General features: G+C 40.3%; 2 protein-coding genes across 11 annotated transcripts in view; one reads left to right on the plus strand and one right to left on the minus strand.

Moving 5' to 3' along the window:
• scn1lab (sodium channel, voltage-gated, type I like, alpha b) overlaps window positions 1-5,626 on the minus strand; it is a 41,003-nt gene extending 35,377 nt beyond the window's left edge. For 5 of the 7 annotated variants that reach the window (XM_044188282.1, XM_044188283.1, XM_044188278.1 and 2 more), the window contains exon 1: window positions 5,384-5,626. The gene's annotated coding sequence lies outside the window, so the exon portion shown is untranslated. Of the gene's footprint in view, window positions 1-2,303; window positions 2,425-4,102; window positions 4,538-5,383 lie in introns of those variants that run through there. The other 2 variants (XM_044188280.1, XM_044188281.1) reach the window with 2 other exon arrangements.
• A 3,956-nt stretch (window positions 5,627-9,582) lies between these two features.
• LOC122872282 (cordon-bleu protein-like 1) lies at window positions 9,583-21,926 on the plus strand. Of its 4 annotated transcripts, XR_006377063.1 has the most exons (11): window positions 10,556-10,969; window positions 11,786-11,947; window positions 12,486-12,687; window positions 12,960-13,233; window positions 14,137-14,178; window positions 14,279-14,361; window positions 14,492-14,686; window positions 14,957-15,050; window positions 17,208-18,554; window positions 21,390-21,502; window positions 21,747-21,926. XR_006377063.1 is itself a non-coding variant. In XM_044188290.1 (10 exons), exons 2-10 carry the CDS (start codon window positions 11,856-11,858, stop codon window positions 21,395-21,397), a joined length of 2,337 nt encoding a protein of 778 aa, XP_044044225.1. In that variant the 5' UTR covers window positions 9,583-9,731; window positions 11,786-11,855; the 3' UTR covers window positions 21,398-21,926. The 4 variants fall into 4 exon arrangements, 3 of the variants coding, with proteins under 3 accessions (XP_044044225.1, XP_044044226.1, XP_044044224.1); XM_044188290.1 differs by lacking the exon at window positions 10,556-10,969 and adding an exon at window positions 9,583-9,731 and having other exon boundaries at window positions 21,390-21,926; XM_044188291.1 differs by having other exon boundaries at window positions 10,555-10,969; window positions 12,960-13,185; window positions 21,390-21,926.
• The last annotated feature ends 2,025 nt before the right edge of the window (window positions 21,927-23,951 follow it).

Below are 23,951 nucleotides of genomic sequence, written 5' to 3' on the forward strand. Positions count from 1 at the left end.
TTACGTTAATCTGATGTTATTCAATTCAGACTTGTGCCGTGTTGAAAGGCTTACAGAATTGTTAGTAGATCCAACCTAGTAAGATTGCCGGTGTGACTTACATAAAAGTGACTCAGGCACTTATTCAGACATCAGACCAACATGTTAAATTGCCATTACATTTACATAAAGAGGCGAATGTCTGAAAGTGGCTAAAAAGAAATATGACCATCATATTTTGACCATAACTATCTACTTACTGTATAATGATGGAATTTCTTTCTATAGGACACTATATGAGCATACAGATATTAAGGAGGTAATATAGAGGAGGAAAAAAACATAAAAGACAGAACATTTCACATGCAAATGTTTCTGAGTGACTACTACCAATTTGAGTGTCTTGACTGTATTATGTGTTAACACAATAGCGTGACGTTTCCAGTTGCATAACCGATGACTGATGACAAGAATTTAAATCAGAATCATCATGTGGACAAATCACAAACCTATATATTAATATGCCTTCATTTTGCTTTGAAGCAAACCAACTGTCTGCTAAAAGGCACATTAATGTTTCTTTTTTTTTTTTAGAGGAGAATAAGCATTGTGTCGTGTGTCTCACTGATGTCTGGGTGGAACGTTTTAATGAAAGCAGGGAGAGGTCACAGGTAGAAGGAGGCTTTAGAGAGGCAGTAAATATGGAGTCTGACGTTGGTGGCACGCCTTCAGCTGATTCAGAGGGACACAGAAATAGCCAGCACCAACTGAGGTGGACAGCATGAGAAAAAGACAAGCAAAAGACTCTCTTATAAGAGAACATAATTTTGCCACTTTTCCCCATTTATCGCTCTGTCTAAATCTATTTATTGCTGCATTTTGCTTCAGAGTTAGAGGCAGTGCTGTCCTTTTATCGCATAATTAATTGGTGTAAAAAATTAACTGTTTTCACAATAGCTTTCAGTAGAAACAAATGTAGTTTAGAGCAATTCTTTCCTTTTTTCTGCACCAATCAGCAGCAACACCAGATTCCCCCCTGTGAGCCATCTATCCCCCTTCACACCCAGAAGCCCATCATGTTACCGCAGGAAATAGTGGGAAGCCACACAAACAAGAACCCTGGTGAGCCATTATCAGTGCATGCTCGGTGCCTCCCAGTCTCTGCAGTCTCACAGGTGGGTCTTGTTCCTCGTGGGACACTGTACTGGCCCAGAAAACAAGAACAGAATCTCAAAAGTGATGTCTCCTTGAGTCATCAGCTTTTCTACCTTTTTCCAAATGGAAATGGAGGAACAGAGACCTCCTCAGCCCACTACAGCCTATTTTTCTTTGCATTAAAAAAAAGCAGGGGTAGAGCAAGACACAGTTTTAAGCTATTTTGACATTCAACCCACGTCTGAGTAGCAGGCAACTCAAGGGAATGTCTGGAATATAGTGTCATCCCCCAAGCATAGTAAAGCTTAGCCATGATCTAAATAGGAATTTTACCAGTTTTAGACTTTATGTGTCATGTCTAACAATGTCACACCATACCTAAACTAATTCACAAACTCTCATTTTACACACCTCTGAAACTAAACTTCCTTTCCTGGCCACATGTAACTGGGAAATCAAAAAATGTGACCTCACTGCTGACAGTGGACGAAATTCATTCTTATTTTCATCTTAAAATCAACTTCTCTGAATGAAAATATTAAACACCCGGTGATATAAAAGCAGGTTGTCACCCATAGAATCCTTCTGTAGAATATCTTGTGTCTACAAATACACAGCAATATTACGCAGAGCAATATCAATTGACAAGATGCCTTATTCCTTTAAAGACATAGTTCAACATTTTGGGAAATCCACTTATTCTCTGTCTAACCGAGAGTTAGAGGAGATCAATACCACTCTCATGTCTGTAGGATAAATATGAAGTGTTAAAGCCAGCTCCCGGTTAGCCTTGATTAGCATAAAGACTGGAAAAAGGGGGAAACTGCTAGCATGGCTCTGTCTGAACATAAAACAATCCTCCTACTACCACCTCTACAACTCAGTAATTTACAGTTAGGCCTACATCTCGTTTTTTACACTCACAGAGCCAGGCTAGCTGTTTACCCCTGTTTCCAGTCTTTATGCTAAGCTAAGCTAACCACCACCTGGCTGTAGCTTCATATCGAACTGACAAATATGAGAGTGGTATCGACCTTCTCATCTAACTCTCGGAGAGAAAGAGTATAAGCAAATTCCAACTGATCCAAAATGTCACACTTTTCCTTTAAGTTCACTCTTGTCAGAGTTGAATTTAGATTTTAACATTTGCATTAACAATGGTCACTTACTTGTTGCTGTTTTTACGCTAAAATGGATGAGAAGTGCTGCTCAGAATAATGGAAAGTTTGAACATCTGAGCAAACTCCATCTGCTGATGAGGACTGTGCCATATGGTCCAGAGCTAGTAAGGAAGATGGAATGAAAGCTGGGGACTTGACACTGTTTTGTCAAAAATTTGGGCACAAACAATTCAGATTTAAACACTATCACAAGCCTTTTGCCCTAAAAAACAACCATGTATTTTTATGCCATGACACACATGATAAAACATTACATTTGAACAATTTCTTGATGAGAGTACAAAATTGGAAGAAAACAGAAGAGATACGTGATATGGCTCATAAACTCCGGTCAGCCAGGCGCATTACTTGAGTGGAGGCTTATTAGAAAGCCACAGTGGCCAGCAAATGTGTTTCTAAGAATTTGTCAGGCATAAACTGTGAATTAATTGCAGCTTCTCCCATAGGGGCATCTCATACAACACATCTGCTTGTGTCCCAAAGACTGCCGAGGGACCCAGTGTTGTTGTGATGTGTGGCCTGACAACTTGTCTAGTATGAGCGGCTGGGGGGGGGGTTGTGAGGCCAGATCAACCCCGTAGGCCCAATATCCACACCAACCTCAGCTCAGCTATCAGCGTGGTCATCCCCGGAGTCAAATATAACATGACAGACTGAAAACAACGTAGGGATGGCCGACATTTCCGCACTTATGTGTCCTGGCACTGAAAGGGATCCCAGTATCTATGAAATCACAAGCAATCTGGTTCACACGTAGCCAGCCTTCAGTGTTCCACATGGATACGGCACAAAATTATTTAGATATTTCAATGGTTATCTGTGAATTTCACATGCGTCTGCACATTGACACTGTTGCTAAACGATCAAAAGCCTTTGGAAAATGCAGAATAATTGATCTCTAATGGCCACAAAATATGATAACATTCGTAAATGATGAAATGAAACCTTGATGCAAGGCGTCCGTCGTGCTTTAAATCTTGCTGGCAGTTTCAGTAGGGCGCCCTAGCATTTTTTCAAGTCCATCTTAATACAACACTCACATGTCCATATGTGCATTTAAACAGTTTATGGTTGATGTGATTGTTCGTCCATGAAGAGATCACCTCCAATTCCAGTGCCACTACAGTACTATAAGCCGCCATGAGGCTTGAGCAGTCTGATTTTGACAAATAAAGTGTGTATGTTCCAAAGTTAGTGCCTTTTTGGCACAAAAGACAGATGTTTCACTGTCCACGGTGCTAAAGAGGGAGAGCAGCTGCCTCAGATTACAAACAAGGGGGAAACCGCCTCAGTGTATCAGACACTGTGTTAAACAACAAATACAGTAGCCTATCTCTAGTGTTCTTGAGCTAGACATTTGCCCTCTGCTGGCTAAATCTACCTGAGTTACCCACATTTCATGTGAATGACTAAAATTTGAGCTGACATGGTGTCAAAGTGGCGCTGCTGTCCATGGTGCTTAAAGAAAGAGGAGCACTGACAAAAAACTACCTGATATCTGAGACATTTTGAATGTGTTTAACTACAATTGCACCAAGGTATCTGTAATATTCATATACATTGGCGTCTCTATGGCCAATTTGAGGACGTTTTTCATCTCCTATGGTACCTGTAGAAGGCTAAAGGTAGTGGACATTTGTATGGTATTTTATTTTAGGACTGCTGTATTGATTTTCTTAACAACTTAGAGATACAGATAGAGACTAGCATAAAAGTATGTGGATAGAAGTAGCTTGTAAGGCTAATTAGAAATCAGAAATGAAGAGACGGCTGGTGTCAGACGATACCTTAACTGTCGCGGTTTCAAAAGGAGCCGAGGGGGCCGCAGCAGCTGTCGCCATGTTGATGAAGTCTCCGCGTTGTCTCCATCACTCCGAAAAACGACACTTTTCGCATTTGCCACAGACGAGAGCTTGTCGAATTAGCCGCGACCATCATGTCTTCCCTCCTCCAGACACACCAGCAGCAGCACGACGACACCCAGGAGCAAGAAGTAACGAGAAAGAGGCACGTAGCCTACACACCGGTGAGCGACCGACCGAGGTTGAGGCTTTCAGTCGCTTCAGCGGCAGCAGCCACCCATTAACGTCCCCTGGAAACCAGTGGTGCCCAAGCTAGGGTGCGGGAGCCACCTGGGGTCCTTGAACTGTGCTGGAAATGGCTTCAAGCTAAACCAGGAGTGCTTTAATTGAACTAATTAAATTATTTTCTAAGGTTATTATACTTGTTTCCTCCTCACTTCCATATTCCCTATACTATTACCCAATTAAATACCGAACCAACAACTTAAGTGCCCGGATATTAGGGTCAAAAGCTTATCAAATATATAAAATTAGAAGTGTATTGGGCTCACTGATGTAACAGGTTTACAAGAAGACATGAGTCTGGGCGTGCCCTTGCCAGATGTGTTTATTGCTTGAAATCAGTCCCCTATAGAGAGAGCAACTGATTTACCAAAACTAGACAAAGACTGTTGTTTTTTCTGTCACCTCGGTCGGTGGCTTATATGAAACCTCTTTAAATGTTGGCCCTTCTTGCATCACATGTTATGAATATGAAACATTGTCACACCTAACGGGCCCGTAGATATGAGGGCTATTCCCTCCCAGCACGTCGGGGGTTGCTTACAGCCAATTTGAAGGCTGTTTGTCACGACGTGGAGGTTATTTTCCTTCATTTTCTTAGTCTGGAAATTAAGGGAAATGTGCTCAGACAGGCCATAACTAGGCTATAATAAGCCAGTTAAAAACACCATCAGTGAAATGGTAGCCTGTGAAGTGAAGGCTAAATATCTGCGTAATTAACTATGTCTTCTGGAGGGAAAACCTTTAAAATATGTTACACTGTGGTTGATTAGGCCTGTCACGCGCGCAATTAGCGGAGGAAAATCAAAGAGAAAATAGGTGATTAAATCGTCAAACGTTGTTCGTGTTGCGTTCATTTCACACAAAAGACATCATAATGATTAAGTCTCGCCAAAGAAATAAAATCCTTTTATCTTTAAGTGAAAGTAAACTGTCACACCTAAAAGGCTTGAGAGACCCTTCTGCAAAGATGTGGATACTCACCACCATTACGGTGCCCAGCAGGTGGGGACCCTGAAGGTAGATCCCATATCCGAAAGAATAATCCTTAATTTAAACGGATAGCCTGTCAATTTCAGATTTAAACGCTTAGCTCCTTTTGTGAAATCCGATGGTTGATGGATTATCATTTAATAAGCGCTGCTTTGATTTTGTTTTTAGCCGTCCTTGCTTGCAATGGAGAAATCAATGCGCGCTTCCGGTTGGTTGGGCATCGCAGGCTGGGAATGAATGTCCTTAAAGCTGTGACTGTCGAAAGATGGCCTGGTTGAACGTACACTTCTAGAAAATATCAAAGTCACAAGTGAAGGAGAGCAACCTGTTGTCAGCTGTAAGACAACCAAAAATACATGAAATCGTTATATTATTTTAAGTACAAGGCAGACTGGATATATTCATATTTTATTTGTATTGTAATTTTAGTTTGGTAGCTGCTTGTTATATTTAAAACATCCTTAAGGTTATTTACCATAAAATCATTGTTCAATTTTTTTTTTAAAAGTTGCCGAATTTCTAATGAAGCCATATAGCTGTGCTATTTTACAGTTGTTTTGTTAGAGAGAGACTTTTTTCAAGCTTTTTCAGCAGTGGTTATATGTGAAATAATAGAAACACAACTTAAAGTAGGTGGCAGCACAACAGTCATAATCACAGGCTACTGTATATTTCAGAAGTTAAATGTACTCTTTTTGTCTTTACTTATTACAGTAAAGACCATAATATAGTTTATTAACATGTTGCATATTGTTCCACGCCACATCTATAGTCACTGATATTATATTGATGGGGTCAGACTACTAACGATTTGTCTGACATGGAGGTGGAGACTGAGGTGTCAGGAAGGAAGCAGGCATGTGCGTGCTAACGTGGAGACCACATTGGAGTGCAGACATTAGGGTCCCTCTGCATTTTTCTTGTAAATTCATGCCATCTGCTGGACAGTCGGTAAAATTACCCCCAAACCCGGTTACATAACCCCTGCAGTATGGGATAAAGTTGGTTCTCTTCTGTAGTTGGGAGTAAAATGGAGCTTTTGTGAAACTATTGTAGTCACAGTAGTTTATTGAAAGCACAAAGGTGGACAAACTGTGACTGGATCCACGATGGGGAACACAGCCACCAATATAATCAACTTTAATGCTAAAACCGACATTAAACAATAGATGCATTACATGAAATGATTGCATAGTTGTGTGATAGGTAGGCAAACTCCATTTTGGAAACGAAAAAGAAGGTAAACTCCATCCCTCACAGTCGATGAGGAGTCACAGTCAGTGGAGGTGGACACACCCTTAAGCTCCATGTAGCGTGTCACTCTCACATGGGTGCAGCAGTTTCACTTCACCATGCGAACATAACTGAAAACACCTAATCCTCTTTTGCTCATGCATAGTGAATGTCTGTTGTTTATCTTCTTTTTATATCAGGACTCTATGTCTTACTACAGCCAAGGGTTTCCACAGGGGAATGGAGGGTATGCCCCTTACGCCATGCCCCTCACGCCATGCCCCCAATCAGAATGTCTGACATTCCTCGCAGAGGTGGGAGCATGTCACTCTCTCTCTCTCACATGGGTGCACGCAGTTTCACTTCACCACAACATGTGAACACACCGCATAACACATAACATGTGAACATAAATGCAAACTCCTTTAAACACACTTTTACAAGCATCTCATGAAATCAGACTGTCTGACAAAACTCAGGGCAAGTCCACCAAGCATTTGACACCACTCATGAAGCGTAATAGTGCTGTGAGCACACAGTAGAAGGCATGTACGCGGGTTAACATGAAGACCTGTAGACGCAACTCAGGACTGAGAAAAACTACTCACCCTCTGTGTGTGTTTTGAGGGTCGGAAAAATAACTACATTTACACTTTGATTCACATTTCAAAATGTGTAATTTTATGAATCTGCTATCATGCTTATAAAATAGCATTCATAATAATATTAGTACGAATAAAACAGGTTTAATGGGTCTATGACAACTTTACAGAGCATTTTAACTATACATAACGCTTTGAAATTGGTCCTTGTAATCTTACAGTAGCAAATGAAGCCTTCAAACGCAGTGGTGTTGGTAGTCAGTGTACTTGCAATCATGTAGTCGACGCAGATCAGACAAATTTGACTGTGTGTGTACAGAGCACTCCCAACTCTTTCAAATGTATAACAGATATTTATGGGTTATACACAGTGTTTCTCTGGTGCAAACCATGTTTCCAAAGCTGAGTTAGTTGGCAGTTTCCCTTCTTGGCAACTCTCTGTGACTTTGCTGCATGTTTCATTAGAAGCAAAGTGATGAATTTGGAACCCGATGTTCAAACAGTGGGATGTCAGAATTAGGCTTCCATTTGGCTTTGTCGCTTTGCGTAACACTCCAATTTAGCCCTCTGTTTCTAGCTGTGCCCCCGTTAGATGCCTGTGTTACAGTAAAACAGCGAGAACAAAGACAGTGCACATGAGTTTGTGTACTCATACAGACGGACTTGCATACATGTACGCACATTTTGACACTTTCTATAAATGTTCAGACTGAAAAACCGAACATAATTCGAGCAGTACACATTCTGTACACTGCTGGATAAAAACTTCCTGAGTTTACATGAATCTATTCAAGAATAGAGTTTATGTGAGCCTACACATGAATGTTCACATTGGATGTTGAGTAGAGGATAACGCGGGGGAAAGGAATTCATATTGTTGCCATTTTGATTTCCTTTGACAGGAAAAATAAATCTTGTCACTTATTTCATCACACATAGGAAATGATGCTACTGGCCTGAGCTAAATCTATATCTGTCCTCAAGTGGATACATTTAAGGTGGCAAGATGGAAACAAACTGCCAGTTTAACACCTTCTACCTGTTTATCTCACAGTGGAGTTAAAGCTCCGCAGTGCAACGTACGTGTGTGTGTGTGTGTGTGTGTGTCTGGGCCGTCTTCCATTTCACAACATGATAAGTGATGATACAGAAAGACGGACTGGATAGTGCGACTAACAGACTTTCTGTTCATCTGTTAGTCATCAAAAAGAGTTCATTAAGCTAGACAGACGCACAGTGATCTGTTTAATGCAGCCAGCTAATGTAGAAGCCCATTGAGACTCCACTGGCAGACTTCACAATGAGATTACAAGATTACAGTCAGTGTGGACATGTGTTCCCTGTGCTTAATTTGATTAAAACTTAACTGCCTGCTACTGCTCACACACTGTATGCAGATGAATCAAGACTACTGCAGTTTGCCTCACAGTCATTTGGGTTTCTGTAATTCATTAGTGTGTTACAAAACATTTTCCCTGTAAGGAAGGCTTGACACACATTATCTAGAAATATAAAAGCCAGGAAATCCTTCTCCGAATCAAAGCCGTGGATAATTAACTGTCCTATAATTACTACACCTACAGTACAAGTGAGTACTGTAAAAATAAACCAGAGTGATACTCCAAAGCAGAGACTTGATGGGGGAAACTTGATGATTGTGTTTTTTATTAATTTCAATTTCTAACCCGACCCCCAGGCTGGGAACCACTTACATTACAGGAGTTATTTTTGGTCTACTTTCCTGCACTGCTTCTACTCAGTTAGTGATTTACTACGTTTCCCAGAAGACCTTAACAGCCCTGAGAGGACTGACGTGGACTTGTTTCATTCAGCTGGGTTATGCTGTACAAGGAGGTGGAGAGAGACCTAGTGACAGAGATAGCTGAGCAGGTGTAAGAGAGTGGGATTATTATTATTCAATATTATTATTGAACTGACCTAGCAATAATTTACGTATACTTTGAAATACTATTATCTACTTCCACCGACAAGCTTTTTCTATTAGGTAAGGGGATTGAGTTTGAAATCAGAGCAGCATTGCTTGGAGCAGAAGCTCAGTGTGTCTGCATGACATACAGTATGATGGACTACAGTATAGCTGATCAGCAGTAATTTTGCCAGATCCTATAGAGAGGATCAGTAGCTTACGTGGATTAGAGGCCTTTTTACAAATGGAGTGGTATACTCTTAACATGTTGATGTTAGGGAAGAGCTTTCACATTGCAGACTGGTTCACCAGGTTACCATGTGCATGCCCAAGATACTCTCCCTCACCACCACCAGCACCACCACCACCACCCACACAGCATGCACACAAACCCAGGCATGCAAAGTGATGTCACATGACTGGGCAGGGCCTGTAGGTGTGGCGGGCTAGTTTGCTAAACAGGGATTACAGGGGAAGGAACCCTTGCTCCCTCGCTCTTCCTCCACCTCTCTCCTCCTACCACTCAATAATACAGAAGAGAAAGTTGGAAGAAAATGGAAGGAATCTGTGGACACAGGTGAGCGTAATTAAGGCTATGGATGTATATGTAATCGATTAAGTGCTTCTGAATGTGGTAGCATGGAAAGCCTTTTAAAAGCACTAATCCCTCTTACTCAAGATTTGGAACTCAGGATTACTGCTTGAACAACATGGCTGAAGACAGACAGTGGCTGAATGGATCTTGTCATGTTTGAGTTACTAAGTTACATTGTCGAAAAAGATGACTTTGTATTGTGTCATTGTAGTATTAATCTAATAGATGCCAACTATATAGGCTACAGCAGGCTCAGTTTCTCAGAAAAATAGCAAGATTAAAGAATAGAAGATTATTTGGCTCTTTCTACCAACAGATCAATGATCCTAGTGTTAATATACTGTACTTTTGGAAGAAATTATGTATTTATTCAGCTTACTTTATATACTTTTAGCAGCAGTATTTAGCAGAACTAGCAGGAATAAGGACAGAAACAAATACATAAATGTAAAAAATGAGGCTGTGTTTCAGTATAAATACATAAATAACTAAATGAGTCAACTAACAGCTAAATAAATAATGAATTAATTCAGTTTTGTGCATTTAATAGTCCTGACAAATGTTACAGGCTATATACAGTATATATATATAAGTTTTAAACGTAGCTGGGGCAAAATGTTAACTATGTTTGAATGTATGTAAATCAACAAGCGACTACATTATTTCATTTGTACGCTGAATTTTGTTTAATTCTGTTTCTTTGCACGCGCGCGTGCCACTGTTCCCTCACCCTCACTCAGAATGAGAGTGAGGCACGCGCTTCTTTGCACGCGCGCGTGCAAAGAAACAGAATGAGAGTGAGGGAACAGTGGCACGCGCGCGCGTGTTGATGAAGAAATACACACAGCAGTTTGGTTGGCACGCTCCAGTGAACTACTAGCTTAAAATACACCGAGGGCGTTGACTTTAATCAAAAGCTGCTAAAAGAGGCTGTTCCTCTGTGATGGTAAAGAACCACACAAGGTCAAAGGTGAAGACAGAGAGAGGTTAAATTCCTGGAGGGAGGCGGGTGTGTCTTTAATTTACCTAAACACTGTCAGTTACCGTTGGAAGTTGCTCCGTAATTTGAAGGAAAACACAGCAAAGTTGCAAACGTTGACGTTCGTGGTTATAAATCAGATTTCACCGAGGTTTTGGATCACTTGTCGTTGTTTTCATGTGGAAATAGATCGGTTGTTGGATTCGGACGGTCACGTTTGACGTTTGAAGAGGATTTTCAGGTAACCGTTGACACTTGACACTATTTATTTAGCCTACCGTGTTCATAATTCCTAGTTCGTAGGCTTGGAACGTGAATAAATGTAGGCTAGCCTATAATATTTAAGATAAATTTAAGAGTTTATTTGTACCAAAACTAAAAACAAAGATGTAGTTAGCACTGTGTTCAGCAGAGCATTGGTGTTGAGTAGATTAATGTATTTGATGTACTTTACAGTGAATTAGAGCTTAAACGATTTGTCAGTTAGGCTACTCGATTAATCAATGGGCAGCAAATTAAATAACAACAATTTTGATAATCGTTAGCTAATCATAAAAGTATTTTTTTTTAAAGCAACAACCAGCAAATGTTGGGCATCCGCAAATGTGAATATTTGCTGGTTTTCCTGATCTTCTATTATAGTAACCTATTTGGGTTTTGAACTGTTGGTTGGACAAAACAAACAAAACAAAATGTCAGCTTGGTCTCAGGAAAGTTCTGCTGGGCATTTAGCACTATTTTCTGACATTTTATAGACCAAACGATTAATCGAGAAAACTCAAATTAATTGATAAGGAAGATAACCGTTAGTTGCAGCCCTACAGTGAATAATATATTTTAGGGGTACCTACGGGAACCTTAAAATCTCATTCTTTAAATATTGTAGAGCAGCTGTAAGACATTTCACACTGGCACCAACAGTCAGGCAAGAGGGGAAACCCTGTCATTGACTGTATAGTGTTCCAGCAAGGGCTTGAAAAGCCATTTGGGTGTGTGAGGTTATGTTTTTTTTCTAACACTCATCAATTTAATTACTGAAATATTTCTTATCTTTCAGGAGATTTACCTGACACTGGGAACAGCATCAGATCTGGAGAGGTTTTTGAGGTTCCCTGAGGTCCCTTGAGATGGAAGAGCAGGTGAATCCATTGGAGAAAGACCACGCTCTGTCTGTGGTTCTGCCGGGGGGGCTGGAGCAGAATGCCACAGTGCATGGAAGGTAGGCCATATTACATGCTGTTTTTCTAGGGTGTGGAGAGAGCTTGTGCAATTTCAAGAGCTAAATTTTCATGACCATAAGCAGTATGGCATACTAATTCTTGAACTGGATGTTTTTTGATGCCCTGGACCTGTCCTGGTCCCATGCTAGTTTGGACTGCATTGTGGGAAATGTAGGATCCAGTGTTTTTGGAGCACACTAGGGCCTAAAAGCAGGATATCTTGGCCTCAGCTGCACTGATTTTAAATGTTCTTTTCTCATCTTTCTCTCAAAAATCCCCCAACTTTATAGAAATGCAACACTGAATTGCTGGAGTGCCCCTTTTAACATTGTCTTGGTCTCGCCTGCTATTGGATATTGAGTCAAGTTTGCAGATTGACAGATCTGTTGTTCTTAAAGAAACTCCTGTGTCTTTATTTAGATCTAGAAAAAGATCTAGTTTTATAATCAACTTGTACCTGCGTACTATAATTTGAGAACCCTGATCATAGGATTATTTACAGTCATTTGTTTTTTTTTAATTTTCTCCTCTTAATAGTAAACCAGTAATGGACTTACTGGTGACCCTTTGTGCAAGTTACCACCTGAATCCGTCAGACTACACTGTTGAGGTTCTCTCAACCAACAAGAACAACATCAGCTTCAAACCAAACTCTCCCATTGGCTCACTAGAAGCGGACACTATTGTGCTGAAGCCCAAAGGGTTGGAGGAAAAGATCAGGAGGCCGTACATGCCAGAGGTAAAAAAACAAACCAAAAAAAAGACAAATGTGTTTCTGTCATAGTAAATGGACCATTACTAAAAGAAATAGGACATAATGTCGAAATGATTCAACATCCTTTCACTGGACAGTTTATACTTGACTATACTACTACCTATTGGCCAATTATACAGAGTAAACACCATTTAAGCCATAACTAATGGGAAATCAACATTTATCTTGGTGTATTTTAAGTAGACTTTCATTCCAAGTTGCATAAAATAAATCAAAAATGTAATTTCTCTTTGCAGGCATCTGTACGTCTGTTGATCAACTACAATAAGTCCCATAAGGCCGTGGTGCGAGTGAATCCCCGAGTGCCACTTGAGATGCTGCTGCCAGTGGTGTGTGACAAGTGCGAGTTCAAAGTAGAAACAACCATCTTACTGAGAGACTCTGAGTCCAAAGAGCCGCTGGACCTGACCAAGACCTTAAATGACCACGGACTGAGGGAAGTGTTTGCGAAAGACACAGCTGGTAAGGAGCGTATTGACCATCAACAACAACCCAAGACACCTGAAGCAGGTATTTTAGAGAACACATTGATATGGAAGCTTCTATTCCAGTACACAATACATTACATGCCCTTCTGAATATTTCAAGATTAAATCCAAACTCTTGCCCTTATTCTTTTTTTTCTGATGTCACATTAGCACTTACCACTTCACTGTACCTATGGACAGACAGAGCTTTTGAAAAAAAAACCTTCAACATCATTCAGGCGAAGTGCTTTTCATACTAGGGCTTTACATGCTACGTTCTTTAAATCTTAATCGATAGATCAAACCTAAAAATACCATATTGGATACATTTTCTAGCTGGTGTTTTGTAGCTGAGGTTGTAGCTTTACTATGGTGGCCCTGAGAGGTCAACGCACTGCAAATAAAAACACATGCTTTCTTCATTTGCTTGTGTATTTTGTGTGTGTTTTCTAAAGATGTAGTGCGTTGAGCTCTCAGGGCCACCGTACTTTGAGTTGAATTTTTTCCTACCTTCCTCCCTCTAATGAATTCCCCCCCGTAGCCTGCTCCCAGCAAAACATATACTACACATTTTATTTCAAATGAACTCTGGAATATATATTAAGAAAATGTAGATTTAACCACCAGTAACCACATGTCTCAGCAAAATGGACAGTCTTCAGGATTATTACTTTAATGAGACCTCTGGGACCTTTTCTGCTTACATTGTTGCTATAAGCACTGTGTGTACCCAAGGTTTGCAAAGTTTTCAGTTTTTAACTTAATTTTGTAGTTTTGGTGCTCTGACAAAACCATGCAGTCGACAAAGCCTAACTAAAAGAATGTTTTGAAGACCTTTCATTCCTACAATATACCTATAATGTTTCTATATATATATATATATATACGTGTGTGTTCATACTGTACAATCTGACCTGATAATGGCATTGTTTTCTGTCTGGAACAGCTGTCACGCCAACAGAGGTCATCTCACCACCTCCACTACAAGGTAACACACAAACGCATTCATGCACAGTATCAGTATTATCTGCTACACACTGTATTCTGCTACATATCATTTACTGATCAAGATCATTTACATTATATAGGCCTGCCAAAGAAGGACAAGAACCAGAAGGAGAACACAGGGTTTCTCAGCTTATTCAGAAGAAGGAAGAAAAAACCTGAAATGGTACAGTATGTTGTCAGCTTGTGTGAGATATGATATGAATTAATGTACTGTTTGCAGTGGCTTAACTTGAATGTAGATTTTATTAAACCTTCTCTGCTTGTGACCAAAATGTACATTTCTCTCTTTGTAGGAAGGGGCAGTGAGTGCCCCAGCTTCTCCTGGTTTCAACAAACAAGTGGGAGTCAGTATGAATGCGCAGGGCGTTTCCTCCTCTAACACCCTGCCAGCAGATACGCCCAAGAAGAGACGAGCCCCTCAGCCACCCATGGGTGCATCACAGAGCGTCCCCAACAACCTCAGCGCCTGTCATCTAAGAGGATCGCAGGTGGGTCTTCCTTTTTCTACTTCCACCAAGCCAAGGAAGTGTGTGTATTTGTTGGTGTGTTAGTTAGCAGAATATCTCAATAACTACAATTAGATTTAATTAAAATCAGGTGGAAAATTAGAGCATGGGTCAATGAAGAACTGATTTTAAATTTTTGGTCATAATTTTTGGTATGAATAACTCTTGTCTATCAATGTCTCTCAAACAATACAGAAACATTGATATAAATGGGAAAATAATTCCTCCAATAATGTCATTGTCTCTCTGTAGAGGTCTGCAGAATTAAGGAGTACCAAGAGGAGGGCCCCACCCCCTCCCTGTGCAAACACCAACCAGAAGCTGCAGGCTGACACAGAGGTTAAAGGTAAAATCTTCATTGATGATTGGTGACCTTTGAGCTTTGGGATGGAGATTGTTCTAAAAGGGCTACAAGCTCCAGTGCTGAACACATTTTAATGATAATGATTGAGAGCTTAGCCTGCCAACACTTGAAATACAATGGCTGTTAATTGTTGCTATTTAAAAGGTATAAATTAGGGTCCGTACCATTACATAATAATCAAATGCAGACTTAATATTGACTGTCCCATTGCAGCCTGATCCCACTGTTAAGCTTTCTGTTTATTTTGCCATCTAGTGGTGATTGTTGAGGCAGCATCATTGAAACGGCACAAGATATGAAATATGCTTGTAGAATAATCCCAATTGACTTTTTACTGTATTTCAGTGGAAATCAAATGGGTTTAGAGTGGGGTGAATTCTTGTATCTGCCAAATCCTTACGGCTTCAGTCAGTGCCACACAAGGTCAAGAGAGATTGAAGTTAAATCAAGATTAAAATGTCAAAGCGAATACCATCAAATAGAAGATTTAGCAGTTAATTCCGGCGCAAAACGCAGCTTTTGTCAGTCAGAACAATTTAACCCTGTTCAGGGCAATTAAAGTGACCCAGAGTGCCTTGTTCATAGAACATATTGGCTTCAGTCTGTTCCAAGATAAATCCCTCTATTGTCCAAGCTTTCATTCCCCTGTATTAGTCTGTCTGATATGCCTCCCTGCCTGGGTTCAGGTTCTCTTAGTGCATGGCTCTTTTCTACTTATCTGCTATCTCAGACTTGAATGGACAATGATCATTCTTTTATAAGACATAGGTTATTAGGGATCTGTAATTATGTGAGAAGCACTTCATTGTGCGCTTGAAAAAAGTGTTCTAAACTTTTTGTGTTCTAATTAGCTGACTAAATTGCCTTCAGCAGTGTTGGTGTCTTGGTTCACTCCCTTGTTTCCTGCTGAGTTGGTACCAACACTAGGCTGAAAAAACAACTCCCAGCCAAGAGCTGATGATCACATTCTTGAGCCTGTCCTCCTACACTTCCATAATCATGGTCTGTGAAAGTTCAAAATCACATTTTCACGTAAGACATTTTTTTCATCATTGGGAGACTCCTACTGACCAAACTGGGCTTTGCGTCTGGGTTTGGACTTGACCAAAACGTCTTGGAGTCGTGTTTGTTTTGTTTTGGAAACCTTTTAGAGTGAAGAACGCTGCCCTAAAGCCAAGCTCTTTCTCCTCCCTGCTTACAGGCTCTGTGTTAGCTGAAGGGGGTGACTGAGGGCTGCTGCTGCTGCTGTCTCCTTTTCCTCTCCTCCTTCCACCATCCTTATTCCTCCTCTCCGTCCTCTTCCTGCGTTGGCCACTTCTTCCTCCTTCCCATCTTAGTGGCTTTTATGGATGTGTGTCACTGTTGCCTGCTGCACTTAAATGCTATTTATTTGTCCTATTTTTTTTTTTTTTTTTTTTTAGTTTGTCTGCTTATTTTGCTTTTCTGTCAGTTATTTTTTGTGAAAATTCTGTAACTTTCTTTATTTGTCTTAGGTTTTTGTCCTTTTGTGTGTGTTTTCCTTTAAATGGATTAGATTTAGTAAACTAATTGTTGTGCCTTTAATTCAAAACTGAAGCCAGATCAATAGTAGTATTTGGTTTGTGGTACATCTATAAGCAATTATTATTTTTCCAGACCCTTTTGTAAAATGACACATGCTCTCTTTCTCCAAATCATGTTTTTTTTTTTTTTTATGTTACATGCTTATTTATTTCTCTACTATATAGTTCAGCCTATTGTATATTAATGTTTTTAATATTTATGTTTGATTATGATTCTTTGATCTTGATTCCTCTGCTGATTCATTTAGACATTATGCTTTTTCAGAAAAATGTAACATTTTACAATTTTATATGCAGGGTTTTTTTTTTCTCCCATTTCTCGTATTACAATAAAAGTGTGAATAATTCATTTAACTTTAATACTTGATTTCATTTTTAAAATGTGTTAATGTCTCTGTTTCTTATGTGTTTGGGATATTTACATGATAATCTTTAATGCCAAACACACAGTTGCATTTTGTGTGTTTACTGTGCAGACTTTCCATTGGCTATATAGCCATTTCTTTAAAGTGACATTTCTTAAAGTTTGCTTTGTGGTTTCTATATTGTAAGACCCTTAACTTTCCTGTTTCTGCAGGGACTGTAGGCTCCCTGAACACTGTGGAGGAGCTCAGAGAAAGTGATGAGTCAGACTCTGTAAACCCATCACTATCCTCATCTTCATCACCACATCCATCACAACCGCAGTCGTCATCCTCCTCACGTCCATCATTTGCTTATCTCCATGAAGTGGCTGATCCATATCTGCCTTCGTTTCGAGGGAAAGACTTATCTGACGCCCGCTGTGCTCTTGCCAAAGTCTTGACCTCCTCTATTTCCAAAGGAACACTGCTCAAGCGTTTGAGGAATTCTGCCACCTTCCCAAAACTCTACAACAGCTCCTTCTCCATGTCCATGACTCCGAGGTGTTCAGATAATGGGGTTTTCTGCGCAGAACTTGAATCTGTTTTAACACCCAACCTCCCCGCTGAGCCTGACTGGGAGGATCCCTTACAGAGGAAAGGAATGACCACGTTTAAAGTGGTTCCCTTGAAGAAACAGAAGTCCGATGATCCAGAAGTCACCCAGGATGTTCCAGATCAGATAACAGTAGAAGATAACCCTGAAAGTGAAGCGTCTCCTGAGGTCTGGAAAAATCAAACTGAGACTGAGGAGGATCCATGTTCTCCTGACAGATCAGAGGCCGAATCACCTTTGCAGAGTCCAGAACCCTCTTCTCAGGAGATTCAGGCTTCTGACAGGCCAGCTTCTCTTCCACCTCCACTTGATTTAGACAATCAGGATTGTCCGGGCTCACCTCTTTCTGAGGTTGAAAAGCAGAAGGAAGAGGAAGAACCTGAAGCCACATCTGAGGTGATACTAGCAGCACCGTCCTACTGCAGTGATGGAGAACTTCCCAGTGATAGTCAGATCGACTCAGAGGATCAGAGTGAATTTCTTCAAAGCCCCAATGGACAGTCTGTAAATACAGACATGGACCATTGTGGTTCATACGCTGATGAGAATGGAGTTGAGGAGGAAGTGGTGGTGGTAGAAGAAGAAGAGGAGGAGGAGGAAGAAGAAGAAGACAGTTTCCCTCCCCCTCCTCCACCTGTCTTCTTTAACGAAGATATAGAAGTTATGGAGGAGGGGAGAGAAGATACTACAGCTTCCTCTCAGCCACAAAGTCCTACCTCCAATGGGCAAACTATTGCATTCAGCGAGGACCATCAAAATGAGCCTACTACAGCCGTGCCTGACCAGTCTGCAGCTGCACCAAAACCTCTGGACGACATGAGTGTGGCCCCATCCAGATTTGCACAGGCAGTAGCGTTGGCCGTGCAGAGGTCCCACCTCCAGAGTCGTGGGAAAGGTTTAGGCCCTCAGGCCCCCAGTGGTCCACACAGTGCACTTCCCTCACCACCCAGGTCTACATACCAGTACGGTGAGTACCACTGAGCAGTTTTAATCATATAGCTCTAGAGTTTAGTGTCCACCAAAGCCTCCCAAGAGAATGTGATCATCTAAAAATTGTTGTTTTATGGAGAGCTTAAAGGCCCTGGGGAAAAACAGCTTCTTACTAGAAGTTGTGGGTCCTATATGAACACACAATTTTCTGCCAACGTTACAACCGTTTTTGGTATTTTACATGAGCGATTTGTATATTTTTTCCGTTTGCCTGTGCTCTTCCCACTAGTTTGAATTGTATGGGGCTCAGTCGGAAAACGATGTCATCACGTGTTTCTGTGCACCAATCAGAGTTTAGCAAAATTTTAATGAAAATGTGATGACAGTTGTGGGGTTGTTTCCTTCTGTTGCTGAGTATCGGAGTGTTAAACTCTAAAATGAATAAGGGTGTTGGTGTTTTTTTCAAAGCTTTGGGTTATACTTGATTCATCTTAAATTCTACAGTGGTGTGCAAAAGTGTTTGCCCCCTTCCTGATTTTTTTTTGTTTGTCACACTTAAATGTTTCAGATCATCAAACAAATTTAAATATTAGTCAAAGATAACACAAGTAAACACAAAATGCAGTTTTTAAATGAAGGTTGTTGTTGTTATTATTAAGGGAAAACAAAATCCAAACCTATATGGCCCTGTGTGGAAAAAGTGATTGCCCCCTAAACCTAATAACTGGTTGGGCCACCCTTAGCAGCAACAACTGCAATCAAGCGTTTGCGATAACTTGCAATGAGTCTTTTACAGCGCTGTGGCGGAATTTTGGCCCACTCATCTTCGCAGAATTGTTGTAATTCAGCCACATTAGAGGGTTTTCAAGCATGAACTGCCTTTTTAAGGTCATGCCACAGCATCTCAATAGGATTGAGTTCAGGACTTTGACTAGGCCACTCCAAAATCTTCATTTTGTTGTTCTTCAGCCATTCAGAGGTGGACTTGCTGGTGTGTTTTGTATCATTGTTCTGCTGCAGAACCCAAGTTCGCTTCAGCTTGAGGTCATGAACAGATGGCCTGACATTCTCCTTCAGGAGTTTTTGGTAGACAGCAGAATTCATGGTTCCATTTATCACAGCAAGTCTTCCAGGTCCTGAAGCAGCAAAACAACCCCAGATCATCACACTACCACCACCATATTTTACTGTTGGTATGATGTTCTTTTTCTGAAATGCGGTGTTACTTTTACGCCAGATGTAATGGGACACACACCTTCCAAAAAAGTTGAACTTTTGTCTTGTCAGTCCACAGAGTCTTTTCCCAAAAGTCTTGGAGATCATAAAGATGTTTTCTGGCAAAAATTAGACGAGCCTTAATGTTCTTTTTGCTCAGCAGTGTTTTTGTCTTGGAACTCTTCCATGCAGGCCATTTTTGCCCAATCTCTTTCTTATGGTGGAGTCATAAACACTGACCTTAACTGAGGCAAGTGAGGCCTGCAGTTCTTTGGATGTTGGTGTGGGGTCTTTTGTGACCTCACTGTGGTTTGCTGGAGTCCCAAAGCTTTAGAAATGGCTTTATAACCTTTTCCAGACTGATAGATCGCAATTACTTTCTTTCTCATTTGTTCCTGAATTTCTTTGGATCTCGGCACAATGTCTAGCTTTTGAAGATCTTTTGGTCTACTTCACTGTGTCAGGCAGGTCCTATTTAAGTGATTATTTGATTGAGAATAGGTGTGGCAGTAATCAGGCCTGGGTGTGGCTAGAAAAATTGAACTCAGGTGTGATAAACCACAGTTAAGTTATGTTTTAACAGGAGGGGCAATCTCTTTTTCACACAGGGATTTTGTTTTCACTTAATAATAACAACAACCTTCATTTAAAAACTGCGTTTTGTGTTTACTTGTGTTAACTTTGACTAATATTTAAATTTGTTTGATGATCTGAAACATTTAAGTGTGACAAACATGCAAAAAAATAAGAAATCAGGAAGGGGGCACTTTTGCACACCACTGTATATGTTAAAGAGAGATACGTAAAATTTGAAACCATGTTTTCAAGGGCTTTAAGACACACACTGGCGGTCTCCAAAGTTACTCCCTCGTTCACTAATTCACTACTCTCTATATAATAGACACTCAGTAGTTTCCTCTATAATGAGCAGTAAATGAGTCATCATCATTTTGTGTCACTGACGGGTGTAATCTCGCATAAATTTCACACTCACATTTCATACTTTCACATTTGGGACACAATCGGTGAGTTTGGAAAGTTTCAGGACCTCACAAAGTAATCACTAAGATATTAGTATGTGCAGCCTTATTAAAACCCTGTAGGTGTACATCATGATAATTCTTAAGAGGTATATTTCAGTAGAAATCTTACAGATGGAGCAAAAGAAATTACAAATCATCATCATAATCAGAAATGTTTATTAGAGGACATTTCTTGTAATATTCAAAGTTGAGGTGAAATGTATGGTCTCAGAAAACCTGTTAATAATGTTGAAACTGTTACTGAAATGAAAATGCATCTTAAGCATTATGCAGTCTTGAAAATGAAAAAGAAAATGGATAAAGGCCAAATATCTCATCATGATACTGATATATTGATTTGCTGATGTTAAGTACAGGGCAGGAATAACTTCCATTTTTTCCATTCTTAGTGAAACTTGTGTCACAATACACACAATTATTGAATGCTACACAGGAGAAATTCTAACAGACACAATTTTAGGCTTTCTTGACATGGAAACAAACTGAAAGTATATTTCTGGAGATTTGATGTGTGACTGTCCATGGCTGTGCTTGCCTGAGGCCCTTTTAATTCCTTTCTATAGAGGAAAGATTTGATGTAAATATTTCTGTTTTTAATCTCTTCTCTGCTGCAGGTGCCTGACTGGCTTCCTCACACATCTTTGAATGGAAGTCTTTGTTTAGGGTCAGGATTCAGAGCTGACGGAGGACACCTGAGTCAGCATGTGAGCTCCAAATAACTTAAAAGGTCAGCTGAATAATTGCGAAGTAGACGAACTGCATCAGTTTTATGACTAGAAGCAACTGACTTTTCTGTGATTTGTTTTTATTTTTTTGCCTTTTTTATTTTTGTGCAAGACACCAAGACTTTTCTGTTCACAGGTTGAACATAAACATGTTCTGTTGTCAAGTAAGCCAAATGTACAGGACATGAGTTGTTGAACTGAAAATGTCCTGTTTTTTCTTTACTTCCTTTTAAATTTTCATTGAAGATGTGCCAAGGCGGACACAACGCTGACGTGAGAGTTTTTTTTGTTTGTGTAAAACAAAAGAAATGCTGTACTCACAATAATAGGCTTATTCTGGGTTTGTGCTGGAATGTATTGTCCCCCTCAGGGTGTACATTTGTATGCTTTAAGATGTGAAGAATGCAGTAAAACTCATGAACTTGGTTTCAGACTGGTTTGCTTTTAGTCACCAGGTGGCAGAAGAGCTTTGTTTCTAAAGTGAATATCCATTTGTGAGGTCTTTTTCATCATATGAGTTCTGGTGGATGTATCACAAATGACAAATTCTGTATAATTTAAAACAAATAACAGTAAGTATTGTTTCCTGATTAAGCAGGAGCCATGAATGAACTTACATAAAACATTATCGCAACGTTCAATTACCCATTAATGTCTTAGGATTTTTCTAGTATCCATTTCAAGGACATTTCCAGAATAAAAAAAACTACATGCAATATTTAATGGGGACACGAGAATTTACTGCATTTCCAGCAACAAAATTAAAAAACCATCCTTGTTGGAGGCATCGGTTTCATGCCAAGCATCTCAACACCTTCCTGAATAAACTCAGTCCACTTTGCTCGCATGCACACACTGTTATGTCTTTAACGGACCTATACCTCAGGGCAATACTGCATAGCTATACTTGGGTGCCAAAAGAATCCGCGCTACTATACGTATTGATCCAGCCCTGGCCTTGGAGGAACAGCAAGGAGCTATGCGAGGTAGAGACCTAGCCAGAACCGCCTGTGGCTAAAGCTCCATGTTTGCCAGGCCTGGACTGAGTGGGCTCACTTCAAGACTTTCTTTCTCTCTCTCTCTCTCTAACATTCCTTGCTCCACCTGAGGAGAGATAAAGACAGAGAGAGAGAGAGAGAGAGAGAGAGAGAGGAGGACGGGTTGCTGGTGGATGATGGGAGGTGACCGTTGACCCTGTCGTGTTTCCACGGCGCTCCCCCCAGAGGGGGCGCACGGCCCTCAAGGGCACAGCCGTGTCTCGCTGCCGTTGTCATGGAGAATGCCATTACCGCCCCTAAGGGAGAGAGTCACGTCTAACGTTTAAAAAAAAAAAAAAAAAAACCCAAAACAAAAGTCTGTGGAAAAACACACACACATGCAGGAGAGGAGCTCTTTTACTGCCCAAAGCAATGATATCCAATGTAAGTGACAACTCTGGCATTATCCTTTTTAGCAGTGAAAGGTTGAATTTCAACCTGAGCAGCAATGTTCATGATTATGCAGACAAAAGAATAGCTGGATTTATAACGCAGTATAACATGAAATGCTATTCTGTCATGTACATTTATGATCCAGCACGTGACATAAGATGCTATCAGCGCAGATGAACCTTTGAACAAAAACAGACGTCTACACAAAGAGGTTTTGTTGATTATCGTCTCAGGAGACGAGGTGGAGAGACATGAACAAACAGGGTATTCTAAATCCTGGAGGACACTTCATTCACATGAGCACATCCTGGTTCAAACGCATTAATGAGGAGGCCGTGGTATGAATGCAAGATCACTCAGTGGATCACTCCTGTTAAAACATACACACCTGAACAAACATGAATTGTTTGGCCACGACTACCCATATTATTCTCAAGCTTACGCTGTGTGTTATGGAGCAAAGATGAACAAACAACTTTTGAGTGTCAGAGTGGGGCTTTTTTTTTGTGATCAAATTTGTATTGCTTTTAATCATCCTTTAAATATACACAGGTGCAGAAAGATGATATAATATAGCCATGCATGAACATATAGTATTTTCTATGTCCCCACACTGTACAGTTTGCTCTCCTTTTACCAACCCCGTCCCCGCCTTGGCAACATTTTATAATGACCTTACCCCACCCACACCACTGCCCCTGCCCTATATCTCAAAATACAATGATAAATATAATAATATAAAGAGATTACAGAGGAAAATATTATAAATATTGTTTGATTTCACCTCATCAACTGCTGATGTCCACACATTGATAATATATTGATATTTCCATACAAAGTATGTCAAGAAAAAAACATTGAATGTGATTAAGAGACTGTTTTATTCCGCAGTCCAGCCAGCTAAAAAGATACGTTGTTGTTGGTTTGATACTCCCAAAGAAGGATCATTAATCAATTGTAATAATTTGGGCCAACGAGGTATTTCTATATCAGTTACATAGTGGAAGATACCTGTCAGTTT

This window comes from Siniperca chuatsi, linkage group LG24 (assembly GCF_020085105.1).
Source record: "Siniperca chuatsi isolate FFG_IHB_CAS linkage group LG24, ASM2008510v1, whole genome shotgun sequence".
In the NCBI taxonomy this organism is placed as follows: domain Eukaryota; kingdom Metazoa; phylum Chordata; class Actinopteri; order Centrarchiformes; family Sinipercidae; genus Siniperca; species Siniperca chuatsi.

Bases quoted from the DNA above. Each gene is read 5' to 3' on its own strand.
- LOC122872282 (XM_044188290.1), top strand. From the start codon at position 11,856: ATGGAAGAGCAGGTGAATCCATTGGAGAAAGACCACGCTCTGTCTGTG. The intron at 13,234-14,136 runs GTATTTTAGAGA...TGTCTGGAACAG, and splicing joins ACCCAAGACACCTGAAGCAG to CTGTCACGCCAACAGAGGTC. The intron at 15,051-17,207 runs GTAAAATCTTCA...CTGTTTCTGCAG, and splicing joins GGCTGACACAGAGGTTAAAG to GGACTGTAGGCTCCCTGAAC.